Source organism: Suncus etruscus, chromosome 6, assembly GCF_024139225.1.
Source record: "Suncus etruscus isolate mSunEtr1 chromosome 6, mSunEtr1.pri.cur, whole genome shotgun sequence".
Classification (NCBI taxonomy): domain Eukaryota; kingdom Metazoa; phylum Chordata; class Mammalia; order Eulipotyphla; family Soricidae; genus Suncus; species Suncus etruscus.
In genome coordinates, this window is record NC_064853.1 from 58,188,282 (window position 1) to 58,208,694 (window position 20,413).

Genomic DNA, 20,413 nt, shown 5'->3' on the forward strand with positions numbered 1-20,413 from the left:
TTTCTTCCATTCCATGGGCTCCTTTGTATTCAGGTCTCTGTTTCTTTTGAAGTGCAAAAGCTTCTCAGTTTAATGTAGTCCTAATTTATCTTTGCTTTCACTTGCTTGGCCAGTGGTGTTTCATCCTTGAAGATACATTAAGCTTCAGTGTCATGGAGTGGTTTGCCTACGTTTTCCTCTGTGTACTTTGTTTTCCTCTCCTCTCCTCTCTTCTCTCTTCTCCTCCTCTTACTTTCTTTCCCCTCCTCTCCTCTTGCTACTTCATTATTGTTGCTGCCTTGTTTTTTCTCTTCAAGTTTTCTGATATTGTTCTCCACATTGAGTTCTGTTACTGTGGCTTGATATTGTATTCTTTTGCTCCTTCAATTCCATTTGTATGTATTTTTTAATACTCAATCAATTCTTTGAGTTGATGCAATAAAGTTTGTATAGTATCATGAAACACCTGACTAGTTAAAGCCATATGAAAAATAGAAAACTGAGCAGTACTTCATTCCTTAACTTGAAATTATCAAGGTGATCAAAACAGCATTGTAATTACAACAGATTGTAATTGATAGGTTAACTAATTTTTGACAAAGGAGCTGGTATATGAAATGAAATAAAGATACCTCTTTAACAAATGGTGTTGGGTAAACTAGATAACCGCATATAAAAACAAAAAAAAAGCTGGATTAATATTCACACCTTATCAAAAATCAGTTGAAGGGAAACTAAAGTCTTAAATTAAGACGGATCCACAAAATACATTCAAGAAATATAGGCAGACCATTCAAAACTTTTGGACCCCAAAGGGGTTTTCTGTGATGACTTCAAAGTAAAAAACAGAAGAATAGGGCCTGGAGAGATAGCACAGTGGCATTTGCCTTGCAAGCAGCCGATCCAGGCTCAAAGGTGGTTGGTTCGAATCCCGGTGTCCCATATGGTCCCCCGTGCCTGCCAGGAGCTATTTCTGAGCAGATAGCCAGGAGTAACCCCTGAGCACCGCCGGGTGTGGCCCAAAAACCAAAAACCAAAACAAAACAAAAAACAGAAGAATAAAAAGTGGGAGTACATCAAATTAAAGAGTCTGTATGGCAAAATAAACACAGACTAAAACTAAAAGATACCCAAATGAATGGAAAAAACCTGCATTTAACACAAAAAGTTAAAGATTGATACTTGCAAAGCTTAACATTAATATAAAAGAAATCAAAACTCACAAATGGAGAGAAGTAAACAGACACTTTTCTGAAGAAGACAGATGGTTGGCTGATAAGCACCTGAAAGTGTGCTCATCATAACTTATCTGAGAGACCCAATTTAAGAAGACGATGATAGAGCTCACACCATTGAGAATGGTACATATTAAAAAAATGGGATAATCTATGCTGGCAAGAATTTAGTGAGAAAAGGAACTCTCATCCACTGCTGGTGGAATGTCTGGTTGGACTTCGGTGGAAATGGGTATGGAGATTTCTCAGAAAATTAAGATTTGAGCTGCTATATATATGAGTCAGCAATCCCATTTTTATCCCCCAAAATACAAAAAAAAATACTCATTCAAAAAATGTATGCACACAATTATTCTTTACAGCACTTAGCATAGTAGGTAGTCTATGGAATCAACTTAGATGACTTTTGATAGAGTGGATTATGAAAATTTGTCATATGTACATAGTAGAATACTATAGAGCTGCAAGGAATGATGAAATCATGCAATAGGCTGCGACTTGGAGGGGACTAAGAGATTTAATGTTTAGTGAAGTAAGGTCAAAGGAAGTAGAGGAAGGACACAATCACAAGATGATCTCACTTATCTGCGGTATAGAGGATGAATGAATGCAAGGTATAAAAAAGGGATTCCTAAATCATTGACCCTAGCAGTGGTCCTCAAACTATAGCCCGCGGGCCACATATTGTATTTGTATCTGTTTTGTTTCTTTTTTTTTTTTGGTTTTTGGGCCACACCCGGCGGTGTTCAGGGGTCACTCCTGGCTGTCTGCTCAGAAATAGCTCCTGGCAGGCACGGGAGACCATATGGGACACCGGGATTCGAACCAACCACCTTTGGTCGTGGATCGGCTGCTTGCAAGGCAAACGCCGCTGTGCTATCTCTCCGGGCCCTGTTTTGTTTCTTCATTGCAAAATAAGATATTTGCAGTGTGCATAAGAATTCGTTCATAAGTTTTGTTTTTACTATAGTCAGACCCTCCAGTGGTCTGAGGGACAGTGAAAAAGTTTGAGGACCCCTGCCCTAGAGTATCAGAAGAAGGACAAGGAAGGAAAGGAGGCAGGAGCAGGAGTCAGAGGCTTTGGGCACATCAATGAGCTATCTACATATCTAAATCACAGAGCCAACAACACTGAAAGTAGGAGATCAAACCTTAACAACCAAATTTAAAAACGTTCCTGTCATGGAGGTAGGCTTGGAGGTGGGTTGGGAACTTGGAATCAGTGGGGCATGGAGGGAAGATGACATTGAGGGTATGATTGATGCTGGAACATTGTATTCCTGAAACTCAACTATCAATAAGTTTGTAAGTTACAGTCCCTCAATTAAAAAAAAACCTTAACATTCTACTTAAAAGAAAAAAGTTTACTGTCACCTTTACTATTTTATTTTGGGGGGGGTGTCACACCCGGTGGCGCTCAGGGGTTATTCCTGGCTCTGCATTCAGAAATCACTCCTGGCAGGCCCAGGGTACCACAGGAGATGCCAGGATTTGAACCACCCTCTGTCCTGGATCGGCCGCGTGTAAGGCAAACGCCCTACCGCAGTGCTGTCTTTCCGGCCCCTACTGCTTTATTTTATTTTGATTTTTGGGCCACACCTGGCAGCGCTCATGGGTCACTCTTGGCTCTGTACTCAGAAATTGCTCCTGACAGGCTCAAGGGTTTAAATGGGATGCCAGTGGTCAAACCGGGGTTTGTCCCAGGTCGGCTGCATGCAAGGCAAATGCCCTACTGCTGTTCTATCTCTCTAGCCCCACCTTTACTATTTGAAATACTTTTCCTTCTCTTTTTGGTGCCCACTCTTTCTTCCCTAATTTAATTTTCAGGAAGAAATCATAGTAATAATGCTAATAAAAAATAAAGAATTTTACATTTGAAGATTGATTGGGGGATGATGTTAAGATTAAGGAAAAATTATTTATATTTAAAAGCAGTATTTTGTGATTTCCCCTCAATTTTAATACACTTTGATTTACAAATGCTGTTAATGGTATTATTATTATTTTTTGCTTGTTTTGGTTTTTGGCCAGACCCAGCGGTGTTCAGTGGTTACTCCTGGCTCTCTGCTCAGAAATCGCTCCTGGCAGGCACAAGGGACCATATGGGATGCCCGGATTCGAACCACCATTGGTCCTGTGTTGGCCGCTTGCAGGGCAAATGCTCTACCACTGTGTTATATTTTTATGCATACATTGTTCCAAAATCAAATTCATTGTCAGAGCTCCTGCTTCCCTCCATCATTGTTCCATGTATCCCACTCCTTCTCCCTTTCTCCACAGGTAAACTCAGTTCTTTAGATCAGCTCTCTAGTTCTGTCAGCTTTGTTGCTCCCTTACTATTGAGCTTTATGTCCAAAAATGAGACTGATTGATCTGTATCTGTATCTCTCTTGACTTTATTTAGCACGACACCATTCTCTAATTGGATCCATGCAGTGGTGAACTGTATGAATTCATCTTTTGCTATAGCTGAGTGGTATTTATTGTGTGTATAGATATGAATATGTATATGTGTGTGTGTATATATATATATATATAAAAGAGTTCAGAAGTTAGTGTTGGGGAAATGTGAGAATGGAACCATCATTTACTATTGGTGTAATATTCTCAGTATTACTATTGGGAATGTCCACTAGTTCAGTGTCTAGGAAAGCATTAAAGCATTATGGAGTCTTCTCAGAGTAAACATAAAATTTCCATACAATGCAGTGGCACTATTTTTGTCATCTATCTCCAAAATACAAGGACATTAATTTAGGGGCCTGAGTGGTGGTGGAGCGGTAAGGTGTTTGCCTTGCACGCAGCTGACCCAGGACGGACCACGGTTTGATCCCCCAGTATTTCATATGGTCCCCAAGACTAGAGTGATTTCTGAGCACATAGCCAGGAGTAACCCCTGAGTGTCACCAGGTATGGCCCTCCAAAAAACAAAATAAAACAGAATATTAATTTAAAAGGTTGTTTTTATTGAAGCCCTTTGAGCAGGAGCCAGAGCAGTAGCCAGAGAATGGAGTATTGTATGGACCAATAAGTACTGCTATATACACTCAGTGGAGTACTGTGCAGCTTTGCATTATTTAACCTTCTTTTTTTTGGGGGGGGGGCACACCCAGCGGTGCTCAGGGGTTATTCCTGGTTCTATGCTCAGAAATAGCTCCTGGCAGGCATGGGGGATCATATGGGATGCCGGGATTCGAACCAACCACCTTAGTTATGGGTCAGCTGCTTACAAGGCAAATGCCTCTGTGCTAACTTTCCAGCCCCTAACCTTTATTTTCTTATCTACAGAGAAGAGGTGCTGTGATAATTCACCTCGTATTTGTTAGATTTGAATATTAGAGTATTCTATCATAAAAAGTAAGGTGTGAAATGACCACCTTATTAAGTAATGATATGCTTAATAACTTTTCCCAAAAGTTAGAAAATTTCTATAATTCAGTCATTGGAGAAATTTGATAAAATGAAAATTAGAGAGTAGAATTCTTTACTGTTCTTTTTGTTTTTGGACCATACCTGGTAGCCTTTAGATGTGGAAATTTCTGGCTCTTTGATCAGAAATTAATCCTGTCAAGTTCAGGGAACCATATGATACTGGGGAACAAATTCAGGTCAGCCACTTGCAAGGAAAATGCTTTACCTGCTGTACAATTGCTCTGCCCCCTGCTTTATTATTCTTTAACTTAAAATAAATGTATTCTCTTCAACCTAAAAAGAAATTTAGATATGTGTTGTTGTTGGTTTTATTTATTATTTTTTTTGGCCATACCCAGCTATGCTCAGGCCTTATTCATAGTTCTGTGCTCAGGGATGATTCCTGGTGATACTTGGGTGTTGGGGATTGAACTTGGGTTGGCTGTGTGTAAGACAAATGCTCTACCTGATGTACTATTATTGCTTCAACTGACAATGTGAACTTTTGATTAGCAGCTTAAAATAACTTTATAGTATCTTTATAATAATTTACATTTTGAAATTTATTGTAAGTAAACCAGGGGTCTCAAACTCAATTTACCTGCGGGCCATAGGAGGCAAAGTCGGGGTGATTCTTGAGTGCGAAGTCAGTAGTAAGCCTTGAACATTGGGGGATGTGACCCAAACAACTAAATCAAAACAAAACAAAAAAAGATTCCTCTAGGGTAGGGCCACAAAATGTTGTACGGAGGGCCGTTTGCGGCTCACAGTTTGAGACCCCTGAAGTAAACAAAGACTGTATTTATTATAGCCATATTCTTTTTTTTGGGAGGGGGGGGGGAATCACACCCAGCCACGCTCAGTGGTCACTCCTGGCTCTGCGCTTAGAAATCGCTCCTGGCAGGCCCAGGGAACTATATGGGATGCCGGGATTCGAACCACTGTTCATCCTGATCGGCTGCTTACAAGGCAAACACCCTCCTACTGTGCTATCTCTCTGGCCCTATAGCCATATTCTAATAGTGATACATTCATATAAATTTTATCCAATACAGTAAATACAATTTTCCCCGTTAGAATTTCTGAAAAGCAAAGTAGAAGGAAACTGTTCTATAGAAATGTCTGCTGGAGCTTTTAGGGCTTAATATGTGAAATTTTCATTTATGGTAAATATGCTTTTTATTTGAAGGGAAGCTTTCAAATTTTTGGGTTTATACCTGGCGACACTCAGGGATTACTCCTGGCTTTCTGCTCAGAAATTGCTCCTGGCAGGCTTGGGGGACCATATGGGATACTGGGAATCGAATCAATGTCCTTCCTAGGTCGGCTGCTTGCAAGGCAAACGCCTTACCACTCTGCTATTGCTCCGGTCCCCTATTTTAGATGATAAAATTTGAATTTATGTTGGTCATTTTAAAAATCATGTCTTGCAGATACTAAAATTTACACATTTTTTCTTTTTCAAAACTTTTAAAAATTTAATTGATCATGGTTTACATAAAGTTATTTATTCTTGAGTTTTAGGCATATTATATTTTAACACCAGTCTTACCACCTGAATAGAATACCACCTGATAGAAGTGTCAACTTCTATCATCAGTGTTCTTTCTCATACTCCATCATCCCCCACCCCTCTGCTCCCTCACTCCACTTCTGTCTCCCACTTTGCCAGGCACGTTACAAAATTCAGTGTTTGCAGCTTAGATCTCATGTTTTCAGTGCGGTTGAGTCTTTGCTTTGGTATGTAGCTCTAATACTCTCCCATATCCCCAATATAACCAAAACTCTAATCCCTGTTCCACCACAATTTCCCTTTCTCATCTTCTTTCCTGCCTTGATGTTTTCCTCTTGCTTATGGAGAGGTTTTTACTGTTGCTCCATTAGATATTTGTAGAGTTTTGTTTTGTTAACTATGACAGATTTCAATGTTAGCCTAAGAAGATTATAGAGTAGAATTGTCCTTCCAAACTGCCAAACCAACCATGTAACATATCACAATCAGATACTTGGAGATTTCTAGTATGTCTTCAACTCTGAACTGAGAGGGCCTCAAAAGTCAGTGTTAAAGAGTCCCTACTAGTCTTAGTCCTTCGTAGACACAGATTTTTAGTAACTCCCAATAAATTAGACCAGTATTTAAACTCTTTATCAGGGGTCTCAAATGCACGACTCACAGGCCGTTTGCAGCCCTTAGTACAACATTTTGTGGCACTGCCCTAGAGGAATCTTTTTGTTTTGTTTTTGTTTTAGTTGTTTGGGTCACACCCCCAATGTTCAAGGCTTACTACTGACTTTGCACTCAAGGATCATTCCGATTTTGTCTCCTACGGCCCGCAGGTAAATTGAGCTTGAGACCCCTGCTCTATATGAAAAGTATTTACAGAGAAGAGGAGAAATTTTTTTCTTATTACATTCTAGGGATAATTGGGGAGAGTTCTTTGGGGGAGAATAATTAGGATTTTTACTGGGCTTTGACTGTGAAGTCATACTTGAGGAGACATTTTTGAGGAAAAATGACATTTTGGACAAGAACAAACTGAGCAAGGATTCTAAGTGCAAGCTATATTTGGAGAAGGAAGAGCAGAATAGTTTGTTAGAACATGAATATGTGGGCTGGACTTTTGGAAAATGAGGCTTCAAATGAAGTTTGGGCCTACTTTACAGAGAGCTTTGAATGGCAAGTTGAGAGATTTGGACTTTAGTGTATTTTATTTTTTATTTAAAAAATTGAAATAAAAATATTAATCACTATATATTACAGAGTTACAAAGTTATTCATTATTAAGCTTGAGGTATACTGTGTTCCAACACCAATCCATCAGTGGCATTTTTTTCTTCCTTTTTTTTTTTTTTTTTTGTGGTTTTTGGGTCACACCCGGCAGTGCTCAGGGGTTATTCCTGGCTCCAGGCTCAGAAATTGCTCCTGGCAGGCATGGGAGATCATATGGGGCACCGGGATTCGAACCGATGACCTCCTGCATGAAAGGCAAACACCTTACCTCCAAGCTATCTCTTCCCCCCCCTTTTTTTGGGGGGGTTTCATGTCCTATCTGCCTGTGCACAGGGTTTTCTCCTGTCTCTCTTCTCAGGGATTACTCCTGGTGGTGCTTTGGGATCAAACCCAGCTTGGATATATGGAAGGCAACCACCCTCTATTCTCTATTTTTGCTCTAGCTCCAATTTTGTATTTTAATAATACAGTTGTTAGTATTTGGTTATAAGTAAGACATCATATGGTTTTACATAGAAAATTATTTTAGTAGCTTAGAATTTACCAAAACCATGATTTTTTTTTTTTTTTTTTGGTTTTTGGGCCACACCCGGTGACGCTCAGGGGTTACTCCTGGCTATGCGCTCAGAAGTTGATCCTGGCTTGGAGGACCATATGGGATGCCAGGATCGAACCAGGTTTGTCCTGGGTTAGCCGCTACAAGGCAAATGCCCTACTGCTGTGCTATCGCTTCAGCCTCAACCTTGACTGTTTTAAAGTAAATATTTAGTTTTTAATTATTGGCTAACACGCTATGGTCATTTGGAAAGAAAAGGTTTTTGAGCATCAAATAATGGTATAGAGAAAAGGCATACGAAACTGGAGAATATGAAAACAATAACGTATTATTTCACTCGTCCCTTTTTTGTTTTGTTTTGGTTTTGGGTCATACCTGGGTACACTCAGAAATTACTGGGGCTGGAGAGATAGCACAGTGGTATGTAGGGCATTTGCCTTGCAGCAGCTGACCTAGGATGTACCTGGTTCATTCCCCAGCATCTTAAGCCTGTCAGGAGTGATTTTTGAGTGTAGAGCCAGGAGTAAGCTCTGAGTGCAGTCGGGTATGGCCCCCCAACAAAACAAAAACAAATAAGAAAAATCTCTCCTGGAAGGCTTGGGGACTATGTAGGATGCTGGGATGGAACCTGGGCTCTTCCTGGGTTAGTTGCATGCAAGGCAAATGGCCTACCACTGTGCTATCAGTTTGGTCCCCCTTTAGAATCTCTTGAATTTTTTCCCAGTGCTAGCTGGACTAATGTTTTTGTTGTATTTCAGATAGGCCAAAAGTTAGAGAGCTATTTAGGAGGCATTTTATTATTTTATTTTATGTGTTATATTATTAATTATGTTATTTTTTGGGTCTTTTGCCACACCTGGCTCTGTGCTCAGAAATCGCTTCTGGCAGGCTCGGGGGACCAAATGGGATGCTGAGGATTGAACCTGGGTCCATCTTGGGTCAACAGTGTGCAATTGCAAACGCCCTACCACTTGTGCTATCACTAAGGCCTCTAGAAGGCATTTTTTGCCTTTCTATTTGAAAATGCTGTAGACCACAGTAAGAGTAATATTTGTATTGATCCTTGCTAACATTCAAATTGGGCATGTTTCAAATAGTCCCAGATAGAAATAGGAGCATTGAATTACCATTGCCAGGTCACATATAAAAAGTCCCAGATAGAAATAGGAGCATTGTATTAACCATTGCCAGGTCACATATACACATAAATGAGTTCATGAAATCCAGTTCTCTGAGGCAGGTGAGTAATATTCCATACCAAAATCAAACTCTAATCAGCTTTAAAAAGTTCATGAAACATGATGTAATTATCACAGTTGGATAGAGAACTTGAGGGATTCGTTTTCTTACAAGATTAAGTGTTCCCTTACAATCTACAGAACTTTTGTTTGCCTCTCTGGTAACAGAACTATTGCTGCTTTTTTAAGATAGCAGTGTTATATCCAGATTCTGTGGTTTGGTTTTGTTTCGTTTTTCGGTTTTTGGGCTAAACCCAGTGTTTAGTGGTTACTTCTATTCTTCACATGCAATAACTTCTCTAAATTTTTTATGAATTTGTTACCTTAAATCAGGGGTCTCAAACTCAATTTACCTGGGGGCCACAGGAGGCAAAGCTGGGGTGATCCTTAAGTGCAAAGTCAGTAGTAAGCCTTGAACATTGGGGGGTATGACCCAAACAACTAAAACAAAACAAAACAAAAAAGATTACTCTAGGGCACGGCCACAAAATGTTGTAGGAGGGCTGCAAATGGCCCGCAGGCCGGGAGTTTGAGACCCCCTGCTTTAAATAGTTGATGAACTTGGAACATTGAATTCTCTTTGGGTTTGCTCACCTCTTATTAGCCAAGTTTTCTCCTTTGTCTGGAATGCCCTCTTTCTCTTTCCCTTTGACTGTCTATATTCTGGAAAAATAAAAATGCTGTGTATTTGCAGGGTAATTACCTCATATTCATCATTCATTTGCTATGTGTATACACTGATATGTATATGTTATTTTCAATATTGTTTTTGGGGGGTGTCCTCTAAGCAGTGCTTAGATCGCCCCATGGCCTTTCCTAGTGAGACTTGGTCCATAGTTCAATGCTCAGTGCAAGGACCCAGGTGCTGGGGGCCACTAAACCACATTTGCTGGTGCTGGAGGCCTTCAGTGAAACACCTGGCAGTGCTGGGATGGGAGTGGGGTGGGGAAACTTTGCAGCACTACAGTAACGTGGGTATGTGCCTGCAAGCATGGCATTTGACCCTGAGTATCTTCCTGGTCTCATTTTCATTTAGTTTGCTTAAAAGTTTTGTTTCTTTTCCTTTTCTTCACATCTTCTAGTGCTTTGAAATACTCGAGATATTCTTGGCATAATACTAGGGAGTCACTCCTGTCAGTCTTAGGGAATTATCTGGTGCCAAGTATTGAACCTAAGTCTCTAGCATGCAAAGCCCATATGGACTCCAGCCTTTGAACTGTCTCCTCAGCCCCTTCATTTAGTTCTTTTTTTTGTTTGTTTTTGGATCACACCTGGCAGTGCTCAGGGGTTACTCCTGGCTCTGTGCTCAGAAATTGCCCCCAGCAGGCTCAAAGGACCATATTGGATGCTAGGATTTGAACCACTGTCCTTCTGCATGCAAGGCAAACACCCTACCACTGTGCTATCTCTCCAGCCCTCATTTAGTTCTTAATGATTCTTTTTCTTCATTAAAAATTTCTGCTACTATGGCCTGGAGCAATAGCACAGCAGGTAGGGCATTTGCCTTGCATGAGGCTGACCCAGGTTTGATTCCCAGCATTCCATATGGTCCCCTTGAGCCTGCCAGGAATGATTTCTGAATGTAGAGCCAGGAGTAACCCCTGAGTGCTGCTGGGTGTGGTCCAAAAACACCCCCCCCCAACTCCTGCTACTTAATATTTAATATTTGATTAGTTATAACCCACATTTTATTTAGGATTAATAAGTTATTTCAGGTACATGGAACTTTGCATAAGAAAAACATGTGTTTTGTGCTATTTCTGTTATTAAAATGTTAACTGTTACCACATGCATTAATGCCACCTTTTTATTCTTATTTTTTTATGTGATTCTTAGGTTCAGAATTTAACTTTACGCAGCCAGAAGTTGGGTGTATTATCTAGCTCACAGAATGGTCCACCAAAAAGCACTAATCAAACTCAGTCATTGACAATTTGTCATAATAAAACAACAGTGACCAGTTCTAAAATCAGCCAACGGGATTCTTCTCCAGAAAGTAGTAAGAAAGGAGAAAGTCCAAGCCTGGAATCACGAAGCACGGCCGTCACCAGGACTTCAAGTATTCACCAGTTAATAGCACCAGGTGGGATAAAGCTTTTGTTGAAAATAGTTGCAGCATTAATTTTCTTAGCAGTCAGAGCAGAAAGGAAAAACATTCATTGCTTGAACAAGAATATTTAATTTTTAAAATTTTAAATGTTTTACTTAGATTCACTGTAACTTTCCAGAACAAATGTGACATAATACTATACTAGAGTTATACTATATTATAGTATATTAATATATACTATATTAGAGTTACCTTTATTTTATCTATTTTATTTTTTTTTAATTTAAATATTGTGGTTACAAAGTTGTTCATGATTGGATTTCAGTATTAAAATATACACCATTCTTGGGGCTGGAGCGATAGCACAGCAGGTAGGGCGTTTGTCTTGCATGTGGCCAACCTGGGTTTGATCACCAACATCGCAAATGGTCTCTTGAGCCTGCCAGGAGTAACCCCCGAGCGATGCCAGGTGTGGCCCCAAAACAAACAAACAAAATAAAATGTACACCACTCTTCACCCATGCTAGTTTTCCACCACCCTTGTCTCTAGTTTCCCTCTCACCCTCCTCCTTGCCTGCTTCTGGGGCAGGCATTTTATCCCTCTCCCTCTTCTTCTCCCTTCCCCCCACTTCCTTCCCCCTTTTTTCAAATCAGTGTCTAAAAGGGAAGAATGATGTTTTTAAAATAACTTTGAAATGTGTATTTCAGGGCCAGAGTCATAGCACAGTGGTAGAGCGTTTGTCTTGTATGCGGCTGACCAGGGACAGACCTGGGTTTTATTCACAATATCCCATATGGTCCTCCAAGCCTACCAGGAGCGATTTCTGAGCGTAGAGCCAGGAGTAACCCCTGAGCACTGTCAGGTGTGGGCCCAAACCCCCCACCCCTAAAAAGTGTACTTCATAAACTACAAAAGGACAACACACATTGTGCCCAGAAAGAGAAACCATAACTAAAACAAATTACAATAATGGAAATGAGTTTTTGTCAGTTAACATTTGATTAACACCATATATTAATGTGTTAATTATAGCAATGAAACTTTTAGCTAGTTTAATAAACATGCCTATAATCTACTTAATTTAGTGTAATTAAATTAAATTTAATTTAATTGTAAAGCTTGGGGTTGGCGAGGTGGCGCTAGAGGTAAGGTGTCTGCCTTGCAAGCGCTAGCCAAGGAAGGACCACGGTTCCGGTTCGATCCCCTGGCATCCCATATGGTCCCCCCAAGCCAGGGGCAATTTCTGAGCACTTAACCAGGAGTAAACCCCTGAGCATCAAATGGGTGTGGCCCCCCCAAAAACAAACAAAAAAATAAATAAAATTAATTGTAAAGCTTATCAAAATACAAAATAGTACAGATTATATCTTTTTCTTTTTTTTTTTTTTTGGTTTTTGGGTCACACCTGGCAGCGCTCAGGGGTTACTCCTGGCTCTACGCTCAGAAATCGCTCCTGGTAGGTTCTGGGGACCATATGGGATGCCAGGATTTGAACCACTGACCTTCTGCATGCAAAGCAAATGCCTTACCTCCATGCTATCTCTCTGGTCCCCACAGATTATATTTTTTTTATCTAGTCTAGGAGTTTGCTTTGTGGTTTATTAATTTTGGGGTGGGGACAGGGTACCATGACCAGTGGAGCACAGGGATTTAACCTGTCATGATGCTCGGGTTCTATCCTGGTGGGCTTTTTAGAAATCTGGTGTCACAGGTCAAACCTAGGCCTACAGCATGCACTGCTTTTGCAGTAGTCCTTTGAGTTATCTCCCTGACCCAGTTTTGTTATGTTGTTGCAAGTTTATTTTCATCAATTATTTATATCTCGCTTATAATAGAAACTATCCAGAGACTCCTGGACATTATTTTGAGTAGATAGCTATATCTTGATGTATGAGAGTGCTTCATTTGGCTTCCTCATGTGTTTGGTGGTTGTTGAGCATACTTTCCAAGCAGTGTCTATGGGAAATCTGGGACCTTCCTAGTGGTTCTCCACCAATTGGACTGGACAGGTCAATGTTCTTCTGGTCTTGTACTTAAGCTTGTACTATGCTATGCTTATACTTATGCTGCTTAGGTCTGGAAGTACTGGGGTTATCAGGGCCACACCACTGAATGTGTTTAATTTTAGGTGAGATCTCTGATTGCTTGCAGATGGCTGTGTTTTTGCTTTGCCATCTCTTGTCCTTTTCTATTTGTTTTTTTTTCTTGTTTTCATTTGTTTTTGGTTTTGGGGCCATACTTGGTGATATTCAGGGGTTATTTCTGGCTCTGTACTTAGGAATTACTCTTTTTTTTTTTTTTTTTTTTGGTTTTTGGGCCACACCCATTTGACGCTCAGGGGTTACTCCTGGCTATGCGCTCAGAAATCGCCTCTGGCTTGGGGGGACCATATGGGATGCCGGGGGATTGAACCTTGGTCCATCCTACTCTAGCGCTTGCAAGGCAGACACCTTACCTCTAGCGCCACCTTCCCGGCCCCAGGAATTAACTCTTGGCAGTACTTCAGAGACCATATAGGTTGGCCGGGGAAGCATCTTACCTGTCATACTATTTCTCTGGCCCCTGTCTGACCTTTTGTTTAAGTGTTTCAGGTGAAAGGACAGTGAGCTGAGCTCTTTAATATCTCTTCTCATAAGGGCATTCATCCTGTTGGGTCAGAAACCCACTTTTATGATTTCATTAAACCTTAATTCTCTAGAGGAAACATTATCAACTATGTTCAAACTGAGGTTAGGGCATCCAAATAATTAATTTTGGGTGACAAATTCAGTTTATAATGAGAGCCCAGTTAGGAGACTATTGTTGTTGTTGTTTACTTTTAACAGTCTCTTAATAGCCAGCGAATTTTAGGTATGTGTCAGTAATTGCTCATTTTCTTCACCTCTATATATAGTATCTTGTCTGCCTCATGGGTTGTTGTAACTATTGATGAACTCATATAATTAATGAAACATATAATAGTATAATGACTTGAAATAATTATAATCTTATATATGTGAGAATAAATTGTGCCAGTTATCATTTCTCTTAAATATAGGCCATTCTGGCAATACAAGTATTTAGTAAAAAAAAAAAAATCAGACAAATTCACAAAATAGGTTGGATAATCCAGTACATTGGAGATTTTCTTTTTAAATTTTTTTTGTTTGTTTTTTGTTTTTTTGTTTTTCGGGCCACACCCGTTTGATGCTCAGGGGTTACTCCTGGCTAAGCGCTCAGAAATTGCCCCTGACTTGGGGGGATCATATGGGACATCAGGGGATCAAACCGCAGTTGTGATCTTTCCTTGGCTAGCGCTTGCAAGGCACACTTTACTTCTAGCGCCACCTCGCCGGCCCCTGGAGATTTTCTTTTTATAGATGTTGTTTTAGATCTCTGTTATTTTGTAATTTAAGTGCTTGTTAGTTGGATTTATTTGCTAATGAAAATATTGTGATTTAAAAAGTTCCCAGGTGTTTGGTGATTTCCCCCCCCCCCACCAACCCCTGTTTGGTGATTTTTAAGCACCTTTTAGCTGAGAGATAATCCTATGTTTTGCTTTAATTTGGAAATTAGAAATTTTTTTTGTGGGGCTCGGAGAGATAGCATAGTGGCATTTGCCTTGCAAGCAGCCGATCCAGGACCAAAGGTGGTTGGTTCGAATCCCGGTGTCCCATATGGTCCCCCGTGCCTGCCAGGAGCTATTTCTGAGTAGACAGCTAGGAGTAACCCCTGAGCACCGCCTGGTGTGACCCAAAAACCAAAAAAAAAAAAAAAAAATTCTTTTTGTGTTGTTTTTTTCAGACCGTATCTAGTAGTGCTCATCTAGTCCCTGAGTGGTTCTAGGGGGAGCTGAGAAAATACAGGGAGTAAAATAAAGACATACTGTACTGGGGACTTGAACTTGTGTATCTCCCTTGCTGAGGATTTCTGAAATTTACATTGATAACCAATCACATTCAAAAGAAGGAAAAATATTAGATTTTTTATAGGTCTTTGTTATAAGTGTGATTGAGTATAAATACAGATGATGGAAATTGTAGTATTTATCATTTTGGGGGGCAAGGAGTTTTGAGCCATCACTCCCAGTGCTCAGAGATCATTCTTGGTGGTGCTCAGATGACTATAGATGGTGTCAGGAATTGAACTGTAGTTGTTGACATGCAAGGCAAGTGCCTTAAACCATGTACTCTTTCCTGTCCTCATTGTCTATATATTTTTTCTTTTTCTATTTGTGGGTGGGGGTCACAACCGGCAGTGCTCAGGGATTACTCCTGGCTCTACGCTCAGAAATCGCTCCTGGCAGACTTGGGGAACCATATGGGATGTCGGGATTCGAACCACTGCCCTTCTGCATCAAGGCAAATGCCCTACCTCCATGCTATCTCTCCGCCCCTTTACTTTATTTTTCTAGTTTTTTTTATAACAGTATGTTTACCAAGTTTTTCATAACAGTCATTTGAGGCATTAAATTATCAGACACCAATCCCACCACCAGTGTGATCATTCCTTCATTAGTAAACTATATGGTTCTGCAAGCACTACATATAGCAATGCCAGGGGTTACTTCTGACCACTGAATTGGGAATAGTCCCTGAATAAAGCCAGGTGTGACACCAGTCTACCCCATCCCTCCTAAGAATAAGTGTAAATATTTGATGAGCAATAAAAGAATAATAATAAGAATATAGCATATAGGGCCGGTAAGGTGGTGCTAGAGGTAAGGTGTCTGCCTTGCAAGTGCCAGCCAAGGAAGGACTGCGGTTCGATCCCCCGACGTCCCATATGGTCCCCCCAAGCCAGGGACAATTTCTGAGCACTTAGCCAGGAGTAACCCCTATTGTTTTTCAGTTCCTGCATTCATTATACTAGTTAACATTTTTTTCTATTGTACAACTTATTTTATGGAATTTTAGTCTCTAAAGAAAAGTTGGTGGTCATTATATTTTCAAGTCATTCCTATCTCAAGAAGTTATAGATTTCTGTGACTATGATCTTTTTTTTTTTTTTTTTGGGCCACACCCAGTGACGCTCAGGGGTTACTCCTGGCTATGCGCTCAGAAGTCACTCCTGGCTTGGGGGACCATATGGGACGCCGGGGGATCGAACCTTGGTTTGTCCTAGGCTAGCGCAGGCAAGGCAGGTGCCTTACCTCTAGCGGCACCGCCCCGGCCCTGACTATGATCATTTTTTTTTTTGTTTGTTTTTTGTTTTTGGGCCACACCCCTTTGATGCTCAGGGGTTACTCCTGGCTATGTGCTCAGAAATCGCCCCTGGCTTGGGGGGACCATATGGGACGCCGGGGGATCGAACCGCGGTCCTTCCTTGGCTAGCGCTTGCAAGGCAGACACCTTACCTCCAGCGCCACCTACCCGGCCCCGACTATGATCATTTAATGTGAAAACTCCCCTACTAAATGTATTAAATGCTGCCAATATTTTTGAAATTAAATACTAATGTGACTTTTTTTCTTCACACAGCTTCATATCCACCAATTCAACCTCATCCTCTAATAAAACATCAGCAAATTCCTCTTCATTCACCACCTCCTAAGGTTTCCCATCATCAACTGATACTACAACAGCAGCAACAACAAATTCAGCCAATCACACTTCAAAATCCAAATCAAGATCCTCCACCTTCCCAGCACTGTTTACCACTCTCAAACCATGGCCTTCCTCCAGCTCCCAGTAATGCCCAGTCTCAGCACTGTTCACCAATTCAGAGTCACCCCCCTCCCTTAACACTGTCTCCTACCCAGTCACAGTCGGCACAGCAATCGGTAGTAGTTTCTCCTCCACCGCCTCATTCCCCAAGTCAGTCTCCTACGATAATCATTCATCCGCAAGCACTTATCCAGTCACACCCGCTTGTCCCAGCAACTCTCCAGTCAGGGCCAAATTTGCAGCAGTCCACGGCTAATCAGGTCCAGCCTACAGCACAGCTGAATCTTCCGTCCCATCTTCCACTTCCGGCTTCCCCTGTTGTACACATTGGCCCGGTTCAACAATCTGCATTAGTTTCGCCAGGCCAGCAGATGGTATCACCAACATCACACCAGCAATACTCTGCTCTGCAGTCTTCTCCAATCCCAGTCGCGACACCTCCACAAATGTCTACGTCTCCTCCAGCTCAGATACCACCACTGCCTTTGCCATCTATGCAGTCTTTGCAAGTGCAGCCTGAAATTCTGTCCCAGGGTCAGGTTTTGGTACAGAATGCTTTGGTGTCAGAAGAGGAGCTTCCGGCTGCAGAAGCCTTGGTCCAGTTGCCCTTTCAGACGCTCCCTCCTCCACAAACTGTTGCGGTAAACCTGCAAGTACAACCATCAGCACCTGTTGATCCGCCAGTGGTAAGCCCTTGGCAGCTCTTTGACTTTCTTTTTGAACTGAAATGAAAGCTTTTTCCCTCCCACATTATTTTATGTCCCTCGCTCTTAATGCCTATCAATTGAAAATGATCGACATATCCATTTGTCATTGTCTTGACATTCTGTATGGGCAAACACCAAATCAAACCAAACTAAAAACCTTATATTGTAGTATGTTGCATGCATGATAATTTGTGATAGTTATTAAAGTCCCTCATTAATTTTATTACTATTTAAACAAATCCATCTGCTATCTTTACAGAGTTGATTTTTTTTCCCCAAGGGAATGCATTTGAACCAGTGTCATCTGCACAAAGTTTTTTCTCTTAAGGTGATTATCCTTGTGATTAGCTTGTTATATTCTTTTTTTTTTTTTTTTTTTAGCTTGTTATATACTTAATTATGGTCTATCTAGGTAACCTTTTCAGTTGTAAGAATGCTGAAATCCTTCCTGGGATTTTTGGGGCTTTTGTTTTAAGGTGGAAATATGTTTGTACGATTTAAGGGGTAAAATTATATTTCACAAGTAAGGTTTATTCTAGGAAAGAGACTGCTTTGAAAAAAACTCATGGACTGCATTTTAGAATTTTTAAACTTCTACAAAGGGAAAGTAAAATATATATACACATATGTACATATATACACATATCTGTATACACATATACATACACATACATATATACATATGTATATATACACATCTACCTACCTCAATACTTACTTGGCAGGAAGATACCATGATCACAAAGGTGGTAAAATAAAACTTCAACTATTTCTCATTAAAGCCAAAAATAAAAAAATAAAAAGAAATCTCAGTAGGTGAGTTTAATATTTGTATTAAAAAATCCACGTGGAAGACAAAGCTTTGGATGATTTGGATTGTGGTGAAATTTGAGAAATAATCTCTAAAATTTATTTGTTTCTTAGAAAACAAACTATGTTTATTTTGAAAACTATTTTTTCTGGGGTTAGCGAGGTGGTACAGCATGCAGGGCATTTATCTTGCATATGTTCCTTGAGTTCTGCTGGAGTGGTTCCTGAGCACAGATAACAGAGAGGTCAACCCAACACCTACACACAAAAACGTTTCTTTAAGCTTTTTCTTTTGTTTTTGTTTTGGGTCACACTTGGTGGTGCTCAGGGGTTACTCCTGGCTCTGCACTCAGAAATCGCTCCTGGCAGGCTCGGAGGACCATATGGGATGCCGGGATTTGAACTGGGGTCCGTCCTGTGTTGGTCCTTTGCAAGGCAGACACCTTACCACTTCTGGCTCTATGCTTTTTTCCATTTATTTTTTTATTAACCAAAGTGGCGTACATATCTTTCACAGTTTTGTTTTAGGTCGATATTAACATTGAATCAGAGGAATTCCCAACCCCAAAGTTTTCTTCCCTCCACCCCCATTCCCATCCTGCATTCCATCTCCCGCACCCTCATTCCCTGGGCTGCCAGTACAAGTGGTCTCCTCTGTGTCTAGCTTACTAATTAGTGATCATACAACTGTTTGGGCCTGGTACCCTCCACCATCTCCTCTCTATTTGAGAGGTGGGACTAGATATTTCAGGTTATGTGGCTTTGTTTGAAGAAAAAAATAAGCAATAAAAATGGGGTAAAAAAACGAATAAGCCGAAAATGGGTGGAGTCCTTCTAGAAGCTCTCAACCTCAGTTTGACAGAGGAAAGGGAAAAAGGAAGTGAGACATTACAACAATACAAAAGTAAATATCAAATAAAATATCCAGTGAGCACGACAGCAATAAAGACAAGCACCACTAATAACCACGGTCCTGAAATAAATCCATAACAGAGCGCAAAATGGAAAGCAAAAAAAAAAAAATGGAGACAACAACTTCAATATCCAAACCAAAAACAAAGAAATCAAAAAAATAAATAATTAAATAAATAAATACAAAAGATTATTTTGGGCTTTTTTCCCCCCCCTGCATAGGTACAGTAAATATTGGGGACATTAGAAAGGAATTCCCTTGGCCTACGAGATACAGGGTTTCTCCCCCTTTGAAGCATACTGTCATGGGAATAACTATAGACTCCTTGTATGTTCATTTACTCTCCCCTCGATGCCTTTGTGATGTATATAAGACTTCTGCTCTGTCATGTGTGATAAAACCAGACCTCTGTATCTAGAGATCTTGGTATCTGCACAGTTCAGGGAATGGAGCTTCTGATGAAGCCCTTCTTTGTGTTTTTAGAAGTTCTGTTCCTTCACTGTCATTTTAATCCTCCTTCTGTAGTTGGTGATCTTTGTCATTGCGCTGATCCTAGTATGAAACCTGGGATAGAGTCTTTCATTATGTTTACAGAAGATTTGTTCAGTTGCAATCGTCTCAGACAGACCTCTGGAATTAGAGATCTTGGTTGTTGTACAGAACGTAGACTGAACCTAGACTAGGGCTTTTTTATTGGTCCCAGGATGCGTTGTACTTGTCACAGTAAATCATCTGTAGATAGAGATCTTGGCTTTTGCACATATCAAAGGGTGATTTTGTCTTATCGTTAGATGGTGAGGTAAGACATCCGGCTCTTCAATCAAGTTGTTCCCATTACCTCATTGTCAGGATATCTTTTTTGTTTTAATATATAATTTTTATTTTGACCATATTGGTTTACACAGCTTTCACAATAATATTTATGTACATATTAACATTGAAACAGGGGAATTCCCGTCACCAAGTTCCCCCCCATTCCCATCCTGCCTCCCATATCCCCCACCCTCATCCCCCAGACCGCCAGAACAGGTGGTCCCCTCTGTGTCTAGTTTACTACTTATTGATCATATATCTGTTTGGTCCTGGTATCCTCCTTCATTTCCCCCACTATTTGAGAGGCGGAACTAGATAGTTCAA

General features: G+C 40.6%; 1 protein-coding gene across 1 annotated transcript in view; it reads left to right on the forward strand.

Moving 5' to 3' along the window:
• The window catches only part of PHC3 (polyhomeotic homolog 3), a 96,188-nt gene that overhangs the window by 39,596 nt on the left and 36,179 nt on the right, over nucleotides 1-20,413 (forward strand). The window contains exons 7-8 of the mRNA XM_049774441.1: nucleotides 10,987-11,233; nucleotides 16,661-17,532. Of these exons, the coding sequence (XP_049630398.1) occupies nucleotides 10,987-11,233; nucleotides 16,661-17,532 (1,119 nt within the window). The remainder of the gene's footprint in view (nucleotides 1-10,986; nucleotides 11,234-16,660; nucleotides 17,533-20,413) is intronic.